Source organism: Podarcis liolepis (assembly GCF_965112155.1).
Source record: "Podarcis liolepis genome assembly, chromosome: 5".
NCBI classification, from domain to species: Eukaryota; Metazoa; Chordata; class Lepidosauria; order Squamata; family Lacertidae; genus Podarcis; species Podarcis liolepis.
The window spans coordinates 37,147,629-37,165,537 of NC_139556.1; the positions used below are offsets into that span (position 1 = coordinate 37,147,629).

At 39.3% G+C, this 17,909-nt stretch overlaps 1 protein-coding gene across 2 annotated transcripts in view; it reads right to left on the reverse strand.

Annotated features, from left to right (window-relative positions):
• Positions 1–17,909, reverse strand: part of PRKG1 (protein kinase cGMP-dependent 1) — a 634,135-nt gene that overhangs the window by 177,714 nt on the left and 438,512 nt on the right. For both annotated transcript variants that reach the window (XM_083503064.1, XM_083503065.1), the window contains one exon: positions 8,192–8,297. In XM_083503064.1, coding sequence (XP_083359190.1) covers positions 8,192–8,297 — 106 coding nt within the window. The remainder of the gene's footprint in view (positions 1–8,191; positions 8,298–17,909) is intronic.

Below are 17,909 nucleotides of genomic sequence, written 5' to 3' on the forward strand. Positions count from 1 at the left end.
AGATATAACACACTCTGTGTTAGCATTTCACACCTCTGATGCTGCAGATGAGATTGGTGTAAATCACATGCTAGTCTGGGAAGATTGTGGGAACGGAAGACAGTCTTATCTCTTCCACTGTATGTACTATTTGTACTGTACTTTTGCTTTTACTTCTGCCCATATCTTCTCTTGGAGCTGGAGAGAGAGAGATGCCATGATTCCTTTGTCTGTACATAGTGTGTAAATAAATACGTAGATTAGCTCTACAATGTCTCACGCTTCTTGCTGTGTTATGCTAGAAGATTAGCGTGCATGTATCATTTGATATATGTTGCTGAAGTGCATTGGAGAAGAAGGGAAATGCCTTTTCCAGAGCTGCGCATACCAGTGGACGCTCAGACTTTGGGGGCTGCAGGGGCACCCCAGGACATTTTCCAACATGCTGTACCAAGAGAACTTGGGATCCAGATCTTGGATCCCCAGTCCTCTTTTCACTGCAGAATCTACACAGAAGTAGACCTATTGCATAGCCATCCTAGGACAGGATGGTAAACCTGTGGCCCTCCAAAGGTTGTTGAATTCCAACTCCCATAAGACTCAGCCATCATGGTCAATAGTCAAATATAGTGGGAGCCTCAGTTCTGCAGATTCTCCATTCATATTTTAGCTTCTGATACCTGCATAGAAGCAAATAATGTCCCTGAATTTCATTTAACGCTACAGCTTTGTATCTGGCACAAAAATTGTACAGAATGTTTCTGGAGCATTTGAATTTGCTGCTGGGATGTCAATTTGTACCAGTTAATCTTAACATACTGTAGTAATTGAAACTCATCAAATGATGAAGATCTAAGTGTTTAGAAATTTTCTTTTGAAAACCAAAAAGAGCCTGGGGGGGGGGGACTGCCCAAGAAATTCTGATTTTTGCAAAAATGTTCCATCCTATTTTTCAAGCAATAACTGATCCAGGAAAGCAAATATCTACAGACATCACATTTGGGGAGTGGGGTGGGGCATTTTAGTATCCCAAAATAAACCAATACTTTATTGCAGTCCAAAGACCCACAAAACAATTTCAAAACAAGATACAGTTAAAGACCAGACAGACAGATGGAAGAAACCAAGGCAGTCATTTTGTGTTATCTAGGGCATAATGATCTCTGTTTCTTAAAGAAACTTTGCCACAGCCAGTGTAATATCATTTGACCTGTCTTCCAAAAGATATTTAATATGGGAGGCTTCGGATTTTCCTGGCAAATTTGCCAGTAAGGGTTTGATCAGTTGATCCCTTGCTTGCTCATACTGCCCACAATGCAGTAGGATATGCTTCATACAATTGATGTCCTGGGAACATAAACAAAGCCTATTCTGATAGGGGATGCCTCTCAGTCTGCCATTTAGAACTTCCAAGGGAAATACATTTAGTCTGGCTTTGGTAAATAAACCCCGATAGGTAGGTACAGAGAAATTACTAAGGTATGAGGGTATCTGAAAATTGTACCCGTATTGGATTCCAGCTGATACTTGGATACAAATTACATAAGATTGGGATCGCAGGTCACTATGTAAGATGTCCCAAAGCCTTTGCCTCAGGGATTCAAGGGCAGTGTCGGAACCCAGATGATATAAGAGGGATGATGGCAGTTCAATCGAGGTGGCTTTTCTGACCATAGTTTTTAGCCATGGGCTGACAAACTTCTTGTTGGTTAAATGTACTAATAATCCCTTCCCCAGGCCGAATACTGAGATCTTGAGTCAGTATCTCAAGGAAGCCCACCATGCTTTGGTGGAGAGTGGGCATTCACCTGTTTCCAGAAATAGAATAAACTAGAATGTAGCATGGGTCAAAAAAATACTTCTAAGTTTTATTATAGTCCTGGGTCACAGGCCTAAGAGGAATGGGGAAGACAAGAGGAGGAAGGGGCTTGGTGAGCCTCAGAAATGATTAGGAAATCCAGAGACTTTACATCTGCACCAGGCCAGTATTAGAAAGCTCCTCTTAATTTCTGTCACATACTGCTTGCTTTCAAATTAAGGATGAGCAAACTCTGTGAAGTGTGCATCTAAATTAATCTTGACAATCTTTTAGAAAAGCTCTACTAAAATCTGAAGCTTAATCACTTAATATTGGCAGAGCTTTGAAAAAGACAGAGGGATAAAATTATAATTCTGAGATTGGAACTGAAAGTAGTCAGTGTATCATTTTGGGGGGTTCATAATTTCAGAAATCTGCTTAAAAGAACAAACCAACATTTTCATGCCTTCACCCAAAATAAAGTAAAAAGTGACAAATCTGTGGTGATCATGATTCAGAACCATTTTGTACAGTGTAAGAAACTCAGATATATATGCTAGGCGCCAAAAGGCTCCTTAAACCAGGGTTACAGTTGCCAAAATGGAATGTCTTGTTGCCATTTTGGTTGTTGAAAGAGGCATGTTATTTTCTCTATTTTTGGTCAACAATAGAGTTTCCACTTAAAACTTTTGATTACATTACCTTATACTATATGAAACTAACTGGCATCTTGGGATATTTTCTAAACAATAAGCTTTGATTCCATGGAGATCATCTCTTCTCTTTTAGACTGGGATGGAAACCAAGTGCAACAAAAGTAATTATCAGCGGCTGATTGCACAATACATAGGCAAGATAATAACTTAATCGGTGTACTCAATCAGATCATTTTTCCTGTGGGGTTTTTTTTAGCACTGACCAAAATCAACAAGGAAATTGGAACCAATGCGAGAGTGACCACTATGTCCCTGGTGTGAACTGGTTATTGTAAGAAATAATAGATGCCAAAGGCCAACACAGAGTAGTGAAACTTGAAATGTCTCCAGCTCTATATATGTCTATGCTGCAGTTACTTAGGGCCTCGTGCATCGTGGGGACGATTAAGGACTGAATCAATCATAAGCACTACAGTGTCATGATGCTTATGATTATTGAACACATTCGTATAATGAGTTAGATGGTCCATTGCATTTGCCTTTTAATACATGAGTGTCTTTAACTGCAACATAATTTGAGCTCAGGCTCTTATGTAGCTCCTTCTCCACTGTTCCACTCAATTGCTATGAACCAGCACTAGGAACAGAATCAGCCTTAAATATTAGGATATCCAAGGTCTGCTTGATTTTGTTTTGATTACAGAACTACAAGCAATAATAAGATCCAGAAAATTTAAAATATATATATGAAGTATCATAGTTGCAATTCACTTTACAAACTATGAGTAATCATACCAAGTCTGTTTCAACTAGGTGTAGTATAACGAAATCCTATTTTCCTGAGGAAAATTATTTTTGTATTGGATTCTAATAAGAAATTCTGCCAAGTTGCTACCCATCCACCTGAATGGAGATAACAGAATTCCTCCTGTTATGACTCAATCCTTGTACCATTTGCAATAGTTTACTACCTATGCCATTAATTAAAGTCAACCCCCCCCCCAATACAACCTATCACTCTTACCACATGACTGTCAAATGGATTTTACTTTATCAAAATCTGGTGGTAAGAATCACTGCTTGCCCTTGGGTTTTGTGATGCACAAACATGATAGATTGCTTCTAGTGGAAATGGACCCTTACTATCATTCTGTAATAATCAGTATGATCATTTATATTTGCATGGTGCACTGCAATTATGATAATGTAAAATATATACATATATATGTTATATATATATAGAGAGAGAGAGAGAGTGTGTGTGTGTGTGTATTTTGGCTATATATATATGTTGTGTGTGTGTGTGTGTGTGTGTGTGTGTGTGTGTTTTATATATATATATATAGAGAGAGAGAGAGAGAGAGAGAGAGTATTTTGACTCTCACACCGGTTTTTGTATTTTCTAACTCAGTACCACAATACCTCAAGGACCAACTCTCACCATATGCACCAACCCAGACCCTGCAACCATCATCTGAGGCCCTTTTTTTGTGCCCTTCCTCCACAAGAGGTCCAGAGGGTAGCCACACAAGAATGGGCCTGTTCTGCGGTGGCTCCTTGTTTGTGGAGAATTGACACAGAGTCTACACAGAGCCTAATTCTTTATCATGTGAGCCCCAACCTATTGAATTACACTGCTCATGGGGGGATTCTGGTGCCCTTAACAGTTTTGTTGGTCATCTTTGTGACTGCTTGTAAAAAGCTACAGGGAGATATCAAATGGCTAAAATTTGCAGATATCAAGGAATGACTTGTGAATTCCATTACGGCCCCCTCTACCTTTCTCTTATAATTTGAACACTACAGTACCATCCCATAATTTAATATACTCTAGACATAACATTGGCACCTCACTAAGAACTAAGCTTTAGTTGGGCCTAATAGCCCAACTAAACGCGTTGGGACGCGGGTGGCGCTGTGGGTAAAATCTCAGCACCTAGGACTTGCCGATCGTGTGGTCGGCGGTTTGAATCCCTGTGGCGGGGTGAGCTCCCGTCGTTCGGTCCCAGCTCCTGCCCACCTAGCAGTTCGAAAGCACCCCTAAGTGCAAGTACATAAATAGGTACCACTTTATAGCGGGAAGGTAAACGGCGTTTCCGTGTGCTGCGCTGGTGCTGGCTCGCCAGAGCAGCTTCGTCAAGCTGGCCACGTGACCCGGAAGTGTCTTCGGACGGCGCTGGCCCCCGGCCTCTTAAGTGAGATGGGTGCACAACCCTAGAGTCGGACACGACTGGCCCGTACTGGCAGGGGTACCTTTACCTTTAATAGCCCACTCAGCCCATTAGGACTGGAAGAGCTGTTCTGTTAATGGGTAGACAAAAAAAAGCATAATTAAAACCATTCACTAATGAATAAAAACAGCAAGGGAAGATCAAATTATCTGAATTTCTAGACCTCAGCTAAGGATTTCAGAACAAAATCTAAGTGACATATACATTACAATTCTACTATGTGAGTGTACAGGCATAGATTCTTCAGTCTTCAAAGTTTTTCTTTCAGTATTTTCCACATCCAGTAAACCATTTGTCATTTTGCTGTGCTTTGGGGCTCAATGTAATAGAGCAGGTATCTGAATTTCAGCAACACGACTGGCTGGGCCAAAGTCCATGTCCTAGTGTTAAGATTCCCCTGTTTGTTTTCAATCAAGCTGAAAAAAGATTTCCACTCCAGTCTCAAGCCCTTGTCACTCCCTGTTATTGTGTTATAGGTTGGAATTGTGCAAGACAGCACGTTGTGACAGATTGTAGTGACAATGCTTATAAAGAGGGTGGTGGCATTAGGCAATAATAAGAAGACAATTTTACAAAGATCATTTCAGGCACTATGAAGAGTGCAATCCTTATTACTATATGGGAAATTCCAAAATGTTTAAATTTGTACAAAATAAGCAAATTTAATAACTATTCAGATTTGCTGACTTCATTGATTATATGGAATTTTAATATACTTTTTTCAAGTTGTATATCCAGTCTACATTGCACTGTCTGGTGCTCTAACCACACTGTTCTTTCCTCCATTAAAGATATGCTGATCAGAGTGTTCTCTTAACAAATTATGCCAAATTAGGCATGCTTCATGAATTACTATACCAGCTGATCTAATCCACACTACCCATACTAATGTGCAGGCTGGAACTCAGGTTATTTCACACTTCCCCAATGTCATAACACAGTTATTGGCTCAATTAAAAAAAATCAAAATGAATATTTTGAGACCAAATACAGGCGCTTGGCATGTTTAGCCTGGAAAATAGGAGACAGAGATGAGATGAGATAAGATAATCATCTTCAAATATCTTAAGGGTTGTCACAAGGAAGATAGAGCAAGCTTGTTTTCTCCTGTTCTGGAGGGTAGGACTTGAACCAATGGCTTCTAGTTAGAAAAAAGCCGATTCCAAATAAACATCAGGAAGAACAAGCCTCAGGAGGCTGTGGACTCTCCTTCACTGGAGGTTTTTAAGCAGAGGTTGGATGGCCATCTATCTTGGATGCTTGGACTAGATTACCCTTGGGGGTCCCTTCCAACTTTGTGATTCTATGTTTCTAAAATTCTATGTAAAACTATACAATTAAGAAATAATAATTCATAGCTTAATACAGGAAAAGATAGCCCAGATTAAAAAGTGAACACATACAAAAGTGACATGGATTGGAAATAGTCTGATTTGTCCAGACCTACATCAGACACGCTCAATTAATAGATATAAGCAGCATTTGTATGTTTTGGGGACATACTATATGGACTCTGAAGGTAAATAAATCTTATAAGTAGGTCCCATGTGGGGGGGGAAATCCTTCAGAAAAACACAGACAGCTCAGAATCAATGTCAAGTTGTCTACTGTATAGCAAAATCCCTTATACTTCAGCTCTCATCACCCATTAACCCATGAAATATTATATATATAGTATCATATAAGCAAAGTGATACAACATAATACAAGCACAGTATAATAGTTGCAAATACAAGGTGAGACATAGCCCAGCGGTAGACCATTGCTTTTCATGCAGAAGATTCCAGGTTCAACACCTCGCATCTCCAGGAAGAGACACCTGTCTGAAATCCTATCTCAAATCTTGGATAGCCCCCTAACAAGTCAGTGTAGCTAGATGGACCAATGATCTGACTCAGCTTACTATGTTCAAAGCAAATTGTTCTGGATAATTCACGTAAGTGTGCCAAGTCAATCAATCCTCTTCCACCCCAGAAGAAGGACAAAACAAGCAATCTGGCTTAGAGACACATTTTTTATGATCCCAAATATTCCCAGTAGTAAAACTGTGAGAATGTCCAGAAACCATATATCAGATATTCCCAAAAGCTGTTTTCTAGGGTACCGCCACCCAGTATTCAGTTGCTACAGCAACAGATGTAGGACAAGCAGAGGAAGGAGAAGTACATTCTTATCAAAGAGCACTATGGAGCTTCCAATGATCTTTGTGAGTTCAGAGAAATTCAGTGAGACTTGCTCTCTAGTAATTCAACATATGCATGCAGTGTAAAGTCCAACCTTATGCTGAGTCAGGTACACCTAAGCCTCTTGGGAGACATACAGTGATGTCCACCATGTTGCAAAACAAATTTCTGCTTCTGCTTCATCTCACTTGCCCTGTAGCCCCCAAACCTCTGAAACAGATTTTGGTGATGTGAGGGGGGCTGCAGGGAGGGAATAGAGGAAGGAGCCACACCTGCTTGCACAACATTATCCCTAACTCCGCATGGGATCAAGATGAAAGCATATTTATTGATAATGGCTTTAATTTTTACAATTCCAGATTCACCATGAGATTAATCGACTTCATTTGGAAATGGCTTTAGCATGTTTACTTAGTACTTCAGTTCATTAATTTATAAGATCTGTTCTCTTTCCAGGGCTCTGCAAGCTTGACACATTGAAACAAACCAATCATTGGACTGAAATATTCAATGGGAGTAGGACAAAAGGCTAATGGGAACACTGTTGCCCAGGCAACAAGACTTGTTGGATATTCCTGGTGGCTTTTGGTGGTATTCGCTTTTTCTCTGAACAAGGACCACATGTTTATTTTTAATCTTTGATTATTTATACTTAAAATGCAATTAATATATACATTAATCAGCAACCACTGCATAGTTAGATATCTTCACACTGTGGTAGGTTTATAATGATGTGGCGGGGAAGAAATACTAGCATAATTTTTGAGAGTTTAAATTCAAGTTTAAGGGATAACAAGACACATCCTTATGCCTCTCTTCTTCTATGACTCATTTGACCCATATTTGCAGATGCCTCCAGCAAAAAAGCTTTTGTTTCTCTTAAGCCTCATAAATTGCCTCTATTTGGAAGTTATATATATGAAAAAATGTTTTAAGTGGAACAGTTTGCAAATTAGGTCATATACCATTTTTCTGAAACACATTTTTCTTCAACATGTCTTTTTTTAAATGAGAGATCTTTGATTTGCACATATTGAAAATGGTATTTATATGCTTACTGTATGTTTGATGTTGGTGTTATTTTTCCACAAACAACCATGCAGATGAATTATAATGAGTGAAAAGCAAACAGTTAATGAGGCTGAGATTTTCAGTTATCATTTCCCCTTCTTCAAGCTCTTATGCCAAACAAGTGGGTAAAACATAAAATTAAAAGTGATGAGCAGAAATGAGTGCTCATTACACTGCATTCAAAAAAGAAAGAGAAAAAAGATCCCCACAAAAACCCAAGAAGTGAGGGCAGCAAATTTAGTGTGTGTTTCAAAAAATAAACAAGTGTCATACCTTTTTAAAAATTCCATATACTCTGTATGCTTGATGAGGCCTGTCCTCATCATTATTGTTTGAAAACATTGCCGATCAATAGCCCAAAGTTTCACATTTACGAGAGCTGGAAAAAAAACAAGACAAGGGGAAATTTTAATTAGCAAATCTTAATTCAAGGGGAAAAAACCTTTGTGAATTGCAAAGAAAATAATTTGTGAGAAAACGTGAGAATGATCAATTTCTTTTTCCAAACTATAAAATTAAAAAGAAAGAAAGAAAGAAAGAAAGAAAGAAAGAAAGAAAGAAGGAAAATCTACCAAGCAATGGATTTCAGATGCATTATTCTAACTAAAGAAGTTTTATTCATCAGCAGCTGATTCAAAGATCTCATCATAAATTTGGAAACAAACTTAGAAAGAGTCATATCCTCAAACATAATGAAAGGAAGATACAAAATGAGTTTTCTTAAACAGAGTTCATACCTAGTAATTTAATAAAAAACCTTTTGACACGGCACAACCCTTTCCTAAGATATGATCATATGACATATGTAGTAGAATGAATTCATTTATCTTGTTTTGTTTGAAATAAACAATCAAATTCCTATACATCTAAAATAAAAAATAGGATTCTCCAATGAAAAGCTGACAAAATACGAGTTAATAAATACTTATTTATGACTGTGTACTATTATAATAGTTTATTGAGTCATATGACTTTTACAGAAAAGTGAGTGTTTTTTTTAAAAAAACAAACAAACAAAATATATACATTAGGATATATAATCATTTTTTAAAATTCTCACTTTTCAAAAGTCTGCTAAGTTCACAATGTTGGCAACTACAAGTGTGCACTGAAGTTACGCAGTGTAATAGTCCATCAACCTAAAAAGCTGATTTGACTTTTCACACCCAAATATCTGCATCAGTTTTTAAAATATGCCTAGTCATTCTTATGATGATGACCATGACAATTTGAAGGCCATGCATTTCAAAGGCTGAGAAACTAGACTGCTCACCAACCCCAATCTCCATGCCTCAGTTTCCCTCCCACAGAATATCCTTCTCCAGGACCACAAGACCTCCCTCTGCCAGCCTGTTTCCCTCCCCATAACCACAACATCTATGTTCTCCATTCCTCAATTCCTCTCCCCCCCAAGGCCACAATGTGATTTTCACCCTCAAAAATTCCCCACAATAGATCCTCCACAGATCACACTTTCTCCTACCCACAGTACCCTGCCAAATGATATATATCCTGACAGAAAAAGCTTCCATTTATTTGTGCAGCATGTAGAACTTGACTTCCTAAACATATGCTGTGCGATGGGGGGGGGGGGCGGTTTTCAAAAAATTCTTCTCTGAGAAAGTTTGGCTCCGCCCTAGGATTAATAACCAGAAACGACCAAACCCACTCCTCCCTCTAAATGCCATGCTCAGTTCTTCTTTCATATAAAAAAACCTATCTAATTCAATAGAGCTGGGGGGGGGGGGGAAGAGCAAAAACACATGAGTCCCAAACTAAAAAAAGCAGAATGAAAATTTCAAATGATCTCATGATTTGAAAACTGCCTGCATTAGGTGTTTGGATTGTCATTCAACTTTTCAGGCTGGGGCTTTCCGTACCCTGAATGAATGCATGGCCACTTGCATGGTGCTGAATAGCAAATACTCTGGTTGTCTGCAAGATGATAGAGCGACTGCAGAATGAATTGAGGCAGTGTGCTGTCATGCGTTTGAAGCTGGATTAAGAAGTCACTTAGAATTTTGCCACTGAAGTTTGCCATGCCTGCTGCATCCTTTTTTGGCCTATTTTTCTGGTTCTCTAAATCAATCACAAAACGATTCAAAATGCTCAATAGTAAAAAAACCCCCACAAAAACTAAAAATCAAGAGAGTTGCCTTGAAGATAATGAAAATGTTCTGGTGCATTCATACATTTGGTTAAACTCATCAATAGCCACCCGTTCAATTTTGCTGAGGGATTACCTATATCCGTGCATATAAATATTATCTCATATGTAGACATAATACAAAGGCATAATTGTGAGGGCAGACGTTGCTGTGAAGTGGAGATAGACATGAAAACGCTTTTGAATTTGACTTGGTATTCTGTGTTTGAACACTTTGTGTTTGAATTTATCAGCTAAAATACCCAGGGAAAGAAGAGCATGTTGTACTTGCTCCCCAAACATGTGTCTGGTGATAAATGCAATATGAAGGAAAGCATTTCCTGGGCAGAAATGGCTTGGTGTGTTTGTGTTGCTAACCTTTCATGAGTTAGTCAATAAGAAAATAACTTCACCTTCCTCAGTCATTTCCCTAGGTGAGGGGGGAATAGGGGAAACCTGGCCAGGTAGCGTGTGCAAGGAAGACTTGAAGTAAGGGTTAAACAATGGCACCTGCCCATTAGCTGTCTGCTGCAAATCCTGTCTCAGTCCCACCTCTGCATTAGTATCCTGTGGTGAAGGTGAATTTCGTTCACAATACATGTAGTTCTTCTCAAAGTCTCCATTTTTTAATAGATAGTATAACTCCCATACCCCTCTACTAATGTCTCCCTTACTGAGGAACAGCATCTCAGGCAACATTATCAACTTCCATGAATATCCACTAATATAACAGAAATTCACAAATATCAATTTTAGTTATAGTCGCTGTGCTATTCAGTGGTTAAAGAGTCTCAGCCTAGGATTTAGGAGAGCCACTCAGGCACAAAGTCCATAGGATAACCTTGGGACCATCATTGTCTTTCAGTCTATAACCTGTTTCACAGGACTGCAGTCCGCAGGGATGGAGGGGGTGCTACCTTGAGCTTCTTGTGCTTACCTTGAGGGGAGAGAGAATGCAGGATATATACATAGTAATAATAATAAAAAATGTAATCTACTTGCACTTTGATAGTGCAAGATATTTATCAAGAACAAATACATGCATGCAACATTACTCCACTGACCATTTTTAAATACGAAATCAGCTTACAGAAGAGTAATCTTAGAAATGGAAGCAGGGAGTATGTAACCCTGACCTGGTCCCACTTTTCCCATGCAGCCTTTTCCAGTGGGGTTCCATGTTTGCAGTGACCCTGATACTGATTTCCAGTGAGTTTTCAAAAACCAATTGAAACATTACTGAATGTGGCAGTTCCCTCACACTTTCAATAACCACTAGCCTGTCTCAATCAGATACAGTTGGAGACTCGTCTCTATTTAGACAGAAATGCATAATTCTTATAATTTTTTTGTGGCAGCTTGAAACTCGCTGTGCATGCCATTCAGAGCTCATACATACAGTGGTACCTCTGTTTACGAACGCTTCAGGTTACGAGCTCTGCTAACCCGGAAGTAGCTGCTCCTGGTTGCGAACTTTGCCCCAGGATGAGAACGAAAATTGTGTGCCGGCAGCACAGCGGCAGCAAGAGGCCCCATTAGCAAAAGTGTGCCTCAGGATAAGAAAGGTTTCAGCTTAAGAACGGACCTCCAGAATGAATTAAGTTCGTAACCAGAGGTACCACTGTAGATCCATGTGCAAGAGATCAGGAGTATCTTATGTGACTGCAGTGAAATGCTTAGATAAAAAGTATCTTTTACTTGCTACAATAAGATTCATAAAAACTTATCAGTGGTTTGTGAAGATACTGCATTCATTTGAAACACACCTCAAAGTGTGTGTGTGTGTGTGTGTGTGTGTGTGTGTATGTATGTGGTGATAAGCCACATGTAGACACTCGTATGTTCTTCATCAGCAAAGGCATTCTGAAATAGAACATCTTTCCCTCTCCACCACCCCTGCACCACAAAATATATCTCAGAGGGTCACTGCTCTAATGCACTTGCTGGGTTCATACTTGTTTATAATTTGTTTCACAATCAAAGGCCCAATGAATTCAATTTAGTGTGCTTTTGGCAAAAAACTTATTGCTGTAAGTCTATGCCATGTAATGAACGTACATGGACTACTTATTAAAAGTAAATTAGGTTGGCCTATAATCAATCACACTTAACGGCTGCTGTTTATGCTGTTGCCCCTTTCAGCTGCAAATTAATATATGAACCTGAAAAACACTTAAGTGCTGGACTATGCAGTTAACATTTTAGTACACATTTGGGTACTATGCAAAAAACAAAAACAAATAACAAATGAATAATTATAATCTCTGGGTTCCGCCAAAGACTATGAATTGTGTCTAAGGACTATCATCTTTCTCACTCTGAGGATAATAATGTATTCAACAGTAAAAGAACAAAACACTTTTTTTTGTAAATTGCTTTAGGCTGCAATCCATATTCGTGTTCCTCAGGCTAAGTCACAGTGAACTCACTTACTTTGTGGGGATGGGATGTTAAGAGCTTTGTCTCTCATTCTACATTTGTGCACACATCTGAATAGTAGTAATAATAATTCAACATAGGAATACTAGAAAGAATCTACAGAATGATCCAGAGTGTGAATTTGCTTTTGATTGTTTAGGACAGGGTTTACTACAGCACGATCCAAAGCTATGATACCCCAGAACAAAGTAAAACTCAAGCTCTCTCTCTCTCTCTCTCTCTCTCTCTCTCTTCTAATTTTAAAATAAATATAAACTGACCTGCGTTTGCATGGCATCAAAAGCAAAATGAGAAAATAATGCCATTCAGAAAGGACCAAAACAAGCAGAATTGTGGGGCAGAGGGAGAGAAAAATGATGCTTGTCAATGCAAGTCAAAGGCTTGTTTTGAAACTGTCATTTTTATTCCATGCTGAAGCATGGAAAAGTGATTGTAAAGTATATATGGAATAGAAAGCAATCTCAGCTTTTTGTAAAACACAAGCAAAAGGCTAATTCCTTTTCATATTCCAGAGTGGATGGAGATACACACACACACACACACACACACACACACACACACACACACACACTTCTAAAGTCTGCTTAGAGCTATCAGGCTAAAGCTATTTTAATAATAACACACGGTAACCTCTCTATAGCCGTTTTCCAGTAAGACAGACCATTATAATGTCACTGTTTTTCCTTCGAGCTATAACTCACCCACTACTAAAATATTCAAGAAACATTGTGGCAGTTGTGATTACATGTTTGAATGGTTTACTTTCAAATATATGTAATATTATACTCGGCATTCACTGTGCTGAGTGCAAATAAATGTAATTTTAGTCCAGGCTTACAATTTCACTAGGGGATGGGCTGCTGCCCCTTATTTGAGTTCCTGTTGCTTCTTCTCCCTTCCAACTGTCCACCTTTCACCAAAGAGAAAAAGTTCACAGGAACCACAGATGTCAAAGCACTGCTGCCTGTCCCGAGTTCGGATCTTATGGCATGTGACACCCAACTTTGATGTGTGTATAAACTGAAGCTAAATCCTGGCAAGATGGGAGTTGCATAGGTAGGTGTTTCACCTGCTAATGGAGATGGGGTTCCACAACTTCTGGATGCAGTGGCACTCTCCCGGAAGGTACACTGCTTGGGGTGCCCCTCAATACATCTTTGCTATTAGACACTCAAGAACAAGCAGCCTCTGTGGGGCTTAGTGCCTCCTAGAGTGCTGAGGTATCTGTCTCATCTCCTCAGCAGAGATAGCTTGGCCACAGTTATCCATGCTCTGGCGACATTCAGGAACGGCTGCTGTATTTTGTTCTACATCAAGCTGCCAGTGAGGATTATTTGGAAACTGCAGTTAATACAAAATACAGCAAGCTGGGTAGTACTAATTGGGACTGGGTGCAGGAAACATAGCACACCAGTGTCTTAATAGATTAAATGGCTCCCTGTCTTTTCTTCTTTCTTTTTTAGCAGAAGTCAAAGTACTGGCACTCACTTTTAACACCATACACAGTTTGGAGACCTGGGTATCTGAAAATGCCTGATCCCATTTCAGCCTGTTCATGCATCAAGGTTATCTACAATGGCTTTCCACTGAGTGCTCCTTCAGTCTTATGTGAGACAGGCAGTAACCAGTGAGACAGCCTTCTTAGTTACAGCACACACATAATGTTTGGAATTACCTTTGTAAAGATAAGTTTGCTTGATACCCACATTGTTATCCTGTTAGACCAAAGTAAAGACTTTTTGTTCTCCAATCCCTCCGAATTTGATGTATTGTTTTAATTTACCCTTTTATGATCTTGCATATTTACTACTATTTTTATACAGAACTCTATTGCTGCAAATGCAGAATATACATCACAAACACACACACACACACACACACACACACACACACACACACGAGTTTACCCTGCATGTGCAACACGGAAGCCAGACCTGAAAACCTGAAATTTGCCAAATTTGAAGCAAAACATATGCAACAGTTACCCCCACCTTCTAACTTATTATGTATTAAACATCCACCTCAGCAGTGCTAGTGTACAGACTGAGAGACACAGCAAGACATGGACTGCACTGTCCAGGTGCTCCCAATTAATGGGGAGGTAGCACAACTCTGACATGTTTGGTTGTACTTGTTGCTAGGTGGCAGCAAAGGAAAAAGGTGTACCAGGGTAAAAACCCACAGTACAGTATGTTGCCACAGCTTGCTTACATTGGTTGCTGTTGATCATGGCACCTAGAGCAGCGAATGCTGGCCCACCCCCAATTTTCTGCCTCTGCCATGTTCTGGCTCCTACCAGTTAATACAACCTGCCCTCATCCTTCTATTCACATAAATTATTGAAAAGAAAATTTTTACTGTTAGCTTAAGAAAGTATTTTTTAAAAAATAATTAATAGTACAGAATTTTCTTCTTCTTTTGATTTCTACTTCCTATAGTTTTCTGGATAAAGGGATAAAGAAAATAAATTTCATCAAGAAGCAGCACAAGTAAATTTAGTAGTTTTTCTTTTATGTCCAAAAAAGGTCAAGTGATGCCCTATGCTTCAAAACCAGGCAAGAGCATAATATAAATTCATGATACCTAATTCCATCAATAAGATACTGATACCACAGGAATGGTCCAAAATGATAATTTAAAGCAAGCTGATTTATATGCTACATCTTGTTTAGAGTGAGCATTTTCACCAATAGGATTGGATATGACACTTTGAAGTGAATGCTAAGATTAAAGACTTGTTATGTAACCACAATAATGTACAGAAGATGTAAAATCATCTTGACAAGCTTTTAGAAAATCTATTAAAGAATTGCAGATTATCTTTTCAAATATGAACTGTTCTGTTCAACATTTCTTCTGAATTGCTACAATAATTGTAGTATACACCAGGCATTACTCTTTTTCTTTCTTTTGCTAGGAATTCATTCCTCTCCAACTCCCAAATACAACATTGTTTTTAGGCTATAAAAGTTATGTTGTACTAATGTGGATTAAGGAAACATTATAAAGATTGGAACTGAAGATAAAAAAGGTGGTATATCTGGAGATGATAATATGAATCACCTTGGTATGTAACTCGATAGGAAGCTTGTACATTGGCAGCTAGAATTGTGATAGTATATTTGTGGGTCCCTCTGAAGCTGGTCAGAAGGCAAAAGGGGATTTGGAAATTGCAGCTGGATTTGCTATGGACGTCAGAAACAAAGCATGTGGTTTCCTTAGCAAGAAGATATAGGTCAGAGAATAGGTCAGGCAAAACACCAAGAATTTTCAACAATGTCTAGCTAAATTTGTAGCATAACATTCACAGCGAGCTTGTGCCCAATATATTTATGACTGCAATATGTACAGGATTACTGTTTGGATCTAGAGCTTGGAGTCTGAAGAGGAGAAATGGGAAGCCAAAACGGAGTTTGCAACAGGAGCAGCCTGCAGGGAGGGGGTGGTGCCACACACCTGGGCTCTTGGCAGCATCATCACCGCTATGCACAAAGATGTGGAGGTTCAAGGCAGTAGTGAGGTTGCAGCAGTGCAAACACGCCAGTGGAGACAATCCAGTGCTCCCATCAGTGAGCCCACGCCACCACCCTGACCTTGCCTCTCCCCTTCAGTATCCTGGTCAATGGCAGTGAGGCCAGTGCTAGGGGACTATCTTCATACTTTTCTGTCTGTTTTCCGGGGTAGGTGGGTTGTCTCAACTTGCTTCTTTTGGTTTATGGCTCTGCCCTACCCTTCAGTGAGATGCTGTGTTCCAACTTGCTTTATAAAGAAGCCCTGACCTTACCAAGAGGAGAAATGAGGGTCTCCACAGTGTGTGGCTTAGCCCTGTCTTGCATTACAGCTGATTTGGCAGAAAAGCAGCATGTGACAAGGGCATGTATGAAAATTCAACTCAGAACTGTTTGTCTTAACTAGTTGTCCATCAAATTTAACAACTGATGGCTCTTACATGTTGCGAACACCTGAGGAATTTTGCCAAAAGCTAAAAGCATTTGGATAAGGTTAAAAAAATAATAATTGGTGTGGTGGTGAGGTCCCATGTGCAGTTTGCATCTACTGCACCACTGCAAAGTGTAGGCAGGAGTAGATGGAATGGTCATGGTGTGGTGTTCACCTGACCTTCTGACAGCTGAACCAAGGAGGACCAAGGCGGTAGGGAGGTCAGCATGGTGCAAACACACCAGCCAGGAGTGCCAGCTTGGCTCTGCACTATGCCACCTCAATCAACTGACAGGTGAGTGCAGCAGACCCACCATGCTATCTACTACTGTGTGTTGGATTTTTCTCTATGGGCTGAGCACAATGATTAAATTATCAACCTATCAAATCTGAGAAACTGAAAATATGTCCCCACCTTGTTGATAAAGGAGAATGATAAAAGTCCACCAGTATGCAGAATTGTGGAATCTTACTCTCCAAAAGAAAAAAGAAAAACAGATGGCAACAACACTTGGATTAACGTTTAGGATTTAACCATGCATAATACTGTCACCATTCATAATTTCTACAGCACATCTCTGCATAAATTCTACAGCACATTAGTCTGGAGACTAATTATCATATTTGTCCTTAAGATAGCCTGCTGACATAGGCGATTGTTACTGTTCTTTTACAGAATGGCAGAAAATGACTTGCCCATGTGCATCTAGAGCTTAAGAAAGACTCCAGCCGAGATCCAAGTACGGCATTCAAGAGTCGTGCAAAGCTATATGCAGGCTAAGAAGACAGATTAGAAAATAAAGAATTCATTCAAGATAGGTCAATCACCTAACACTTTGGTAAAATACATTTATGACTAAACAAATTTTGGGAGGTAGTTTAATTTCATTATGTTTCATAATAACTAAAAAAAAAAATACATTATTTTCATGTCCTTCCAATTCTAAAGGATGCTTTTTGTGATATTACATCATTAGCTTGACAGATATATGGAAAATGGCTAGTGGAGCACACTCCTTATAAAGCTTATTCAAGCAACAGACCAGCATGAAGCCATGTGGAAATCCATTTACGCAGTTAGATACTTTCACTTACAATCCGGCCCTGCTGGATACTTTAATTCATGAATAATAATAACCCCCAAAAAGAGAGAGGGCGAGAGAAGGAGGCCTGGGCATGGCTTTGTTGTGTTTGAGAAACTCACAGAGCATCTCACAGCAATTCATTTTTTATTATTTGAATACCTCAAAATAAAAATAAAAATCTCTTGCCTCTAATTAGAGCCACAAACATTAGTAAAAGCAGAAAGAGAATCCCCATTCATTACGCATAGCATAACAAGCATCGAAACATCCTTCTACTACTGCATCTCATGGTAGCACCTGACACTTTTGAGTACACAGTTTACTGCTAAGCCTAATAAGTCCCCCAGGGTTTCATCCACAATTTCACTACTTTCTCATCTAA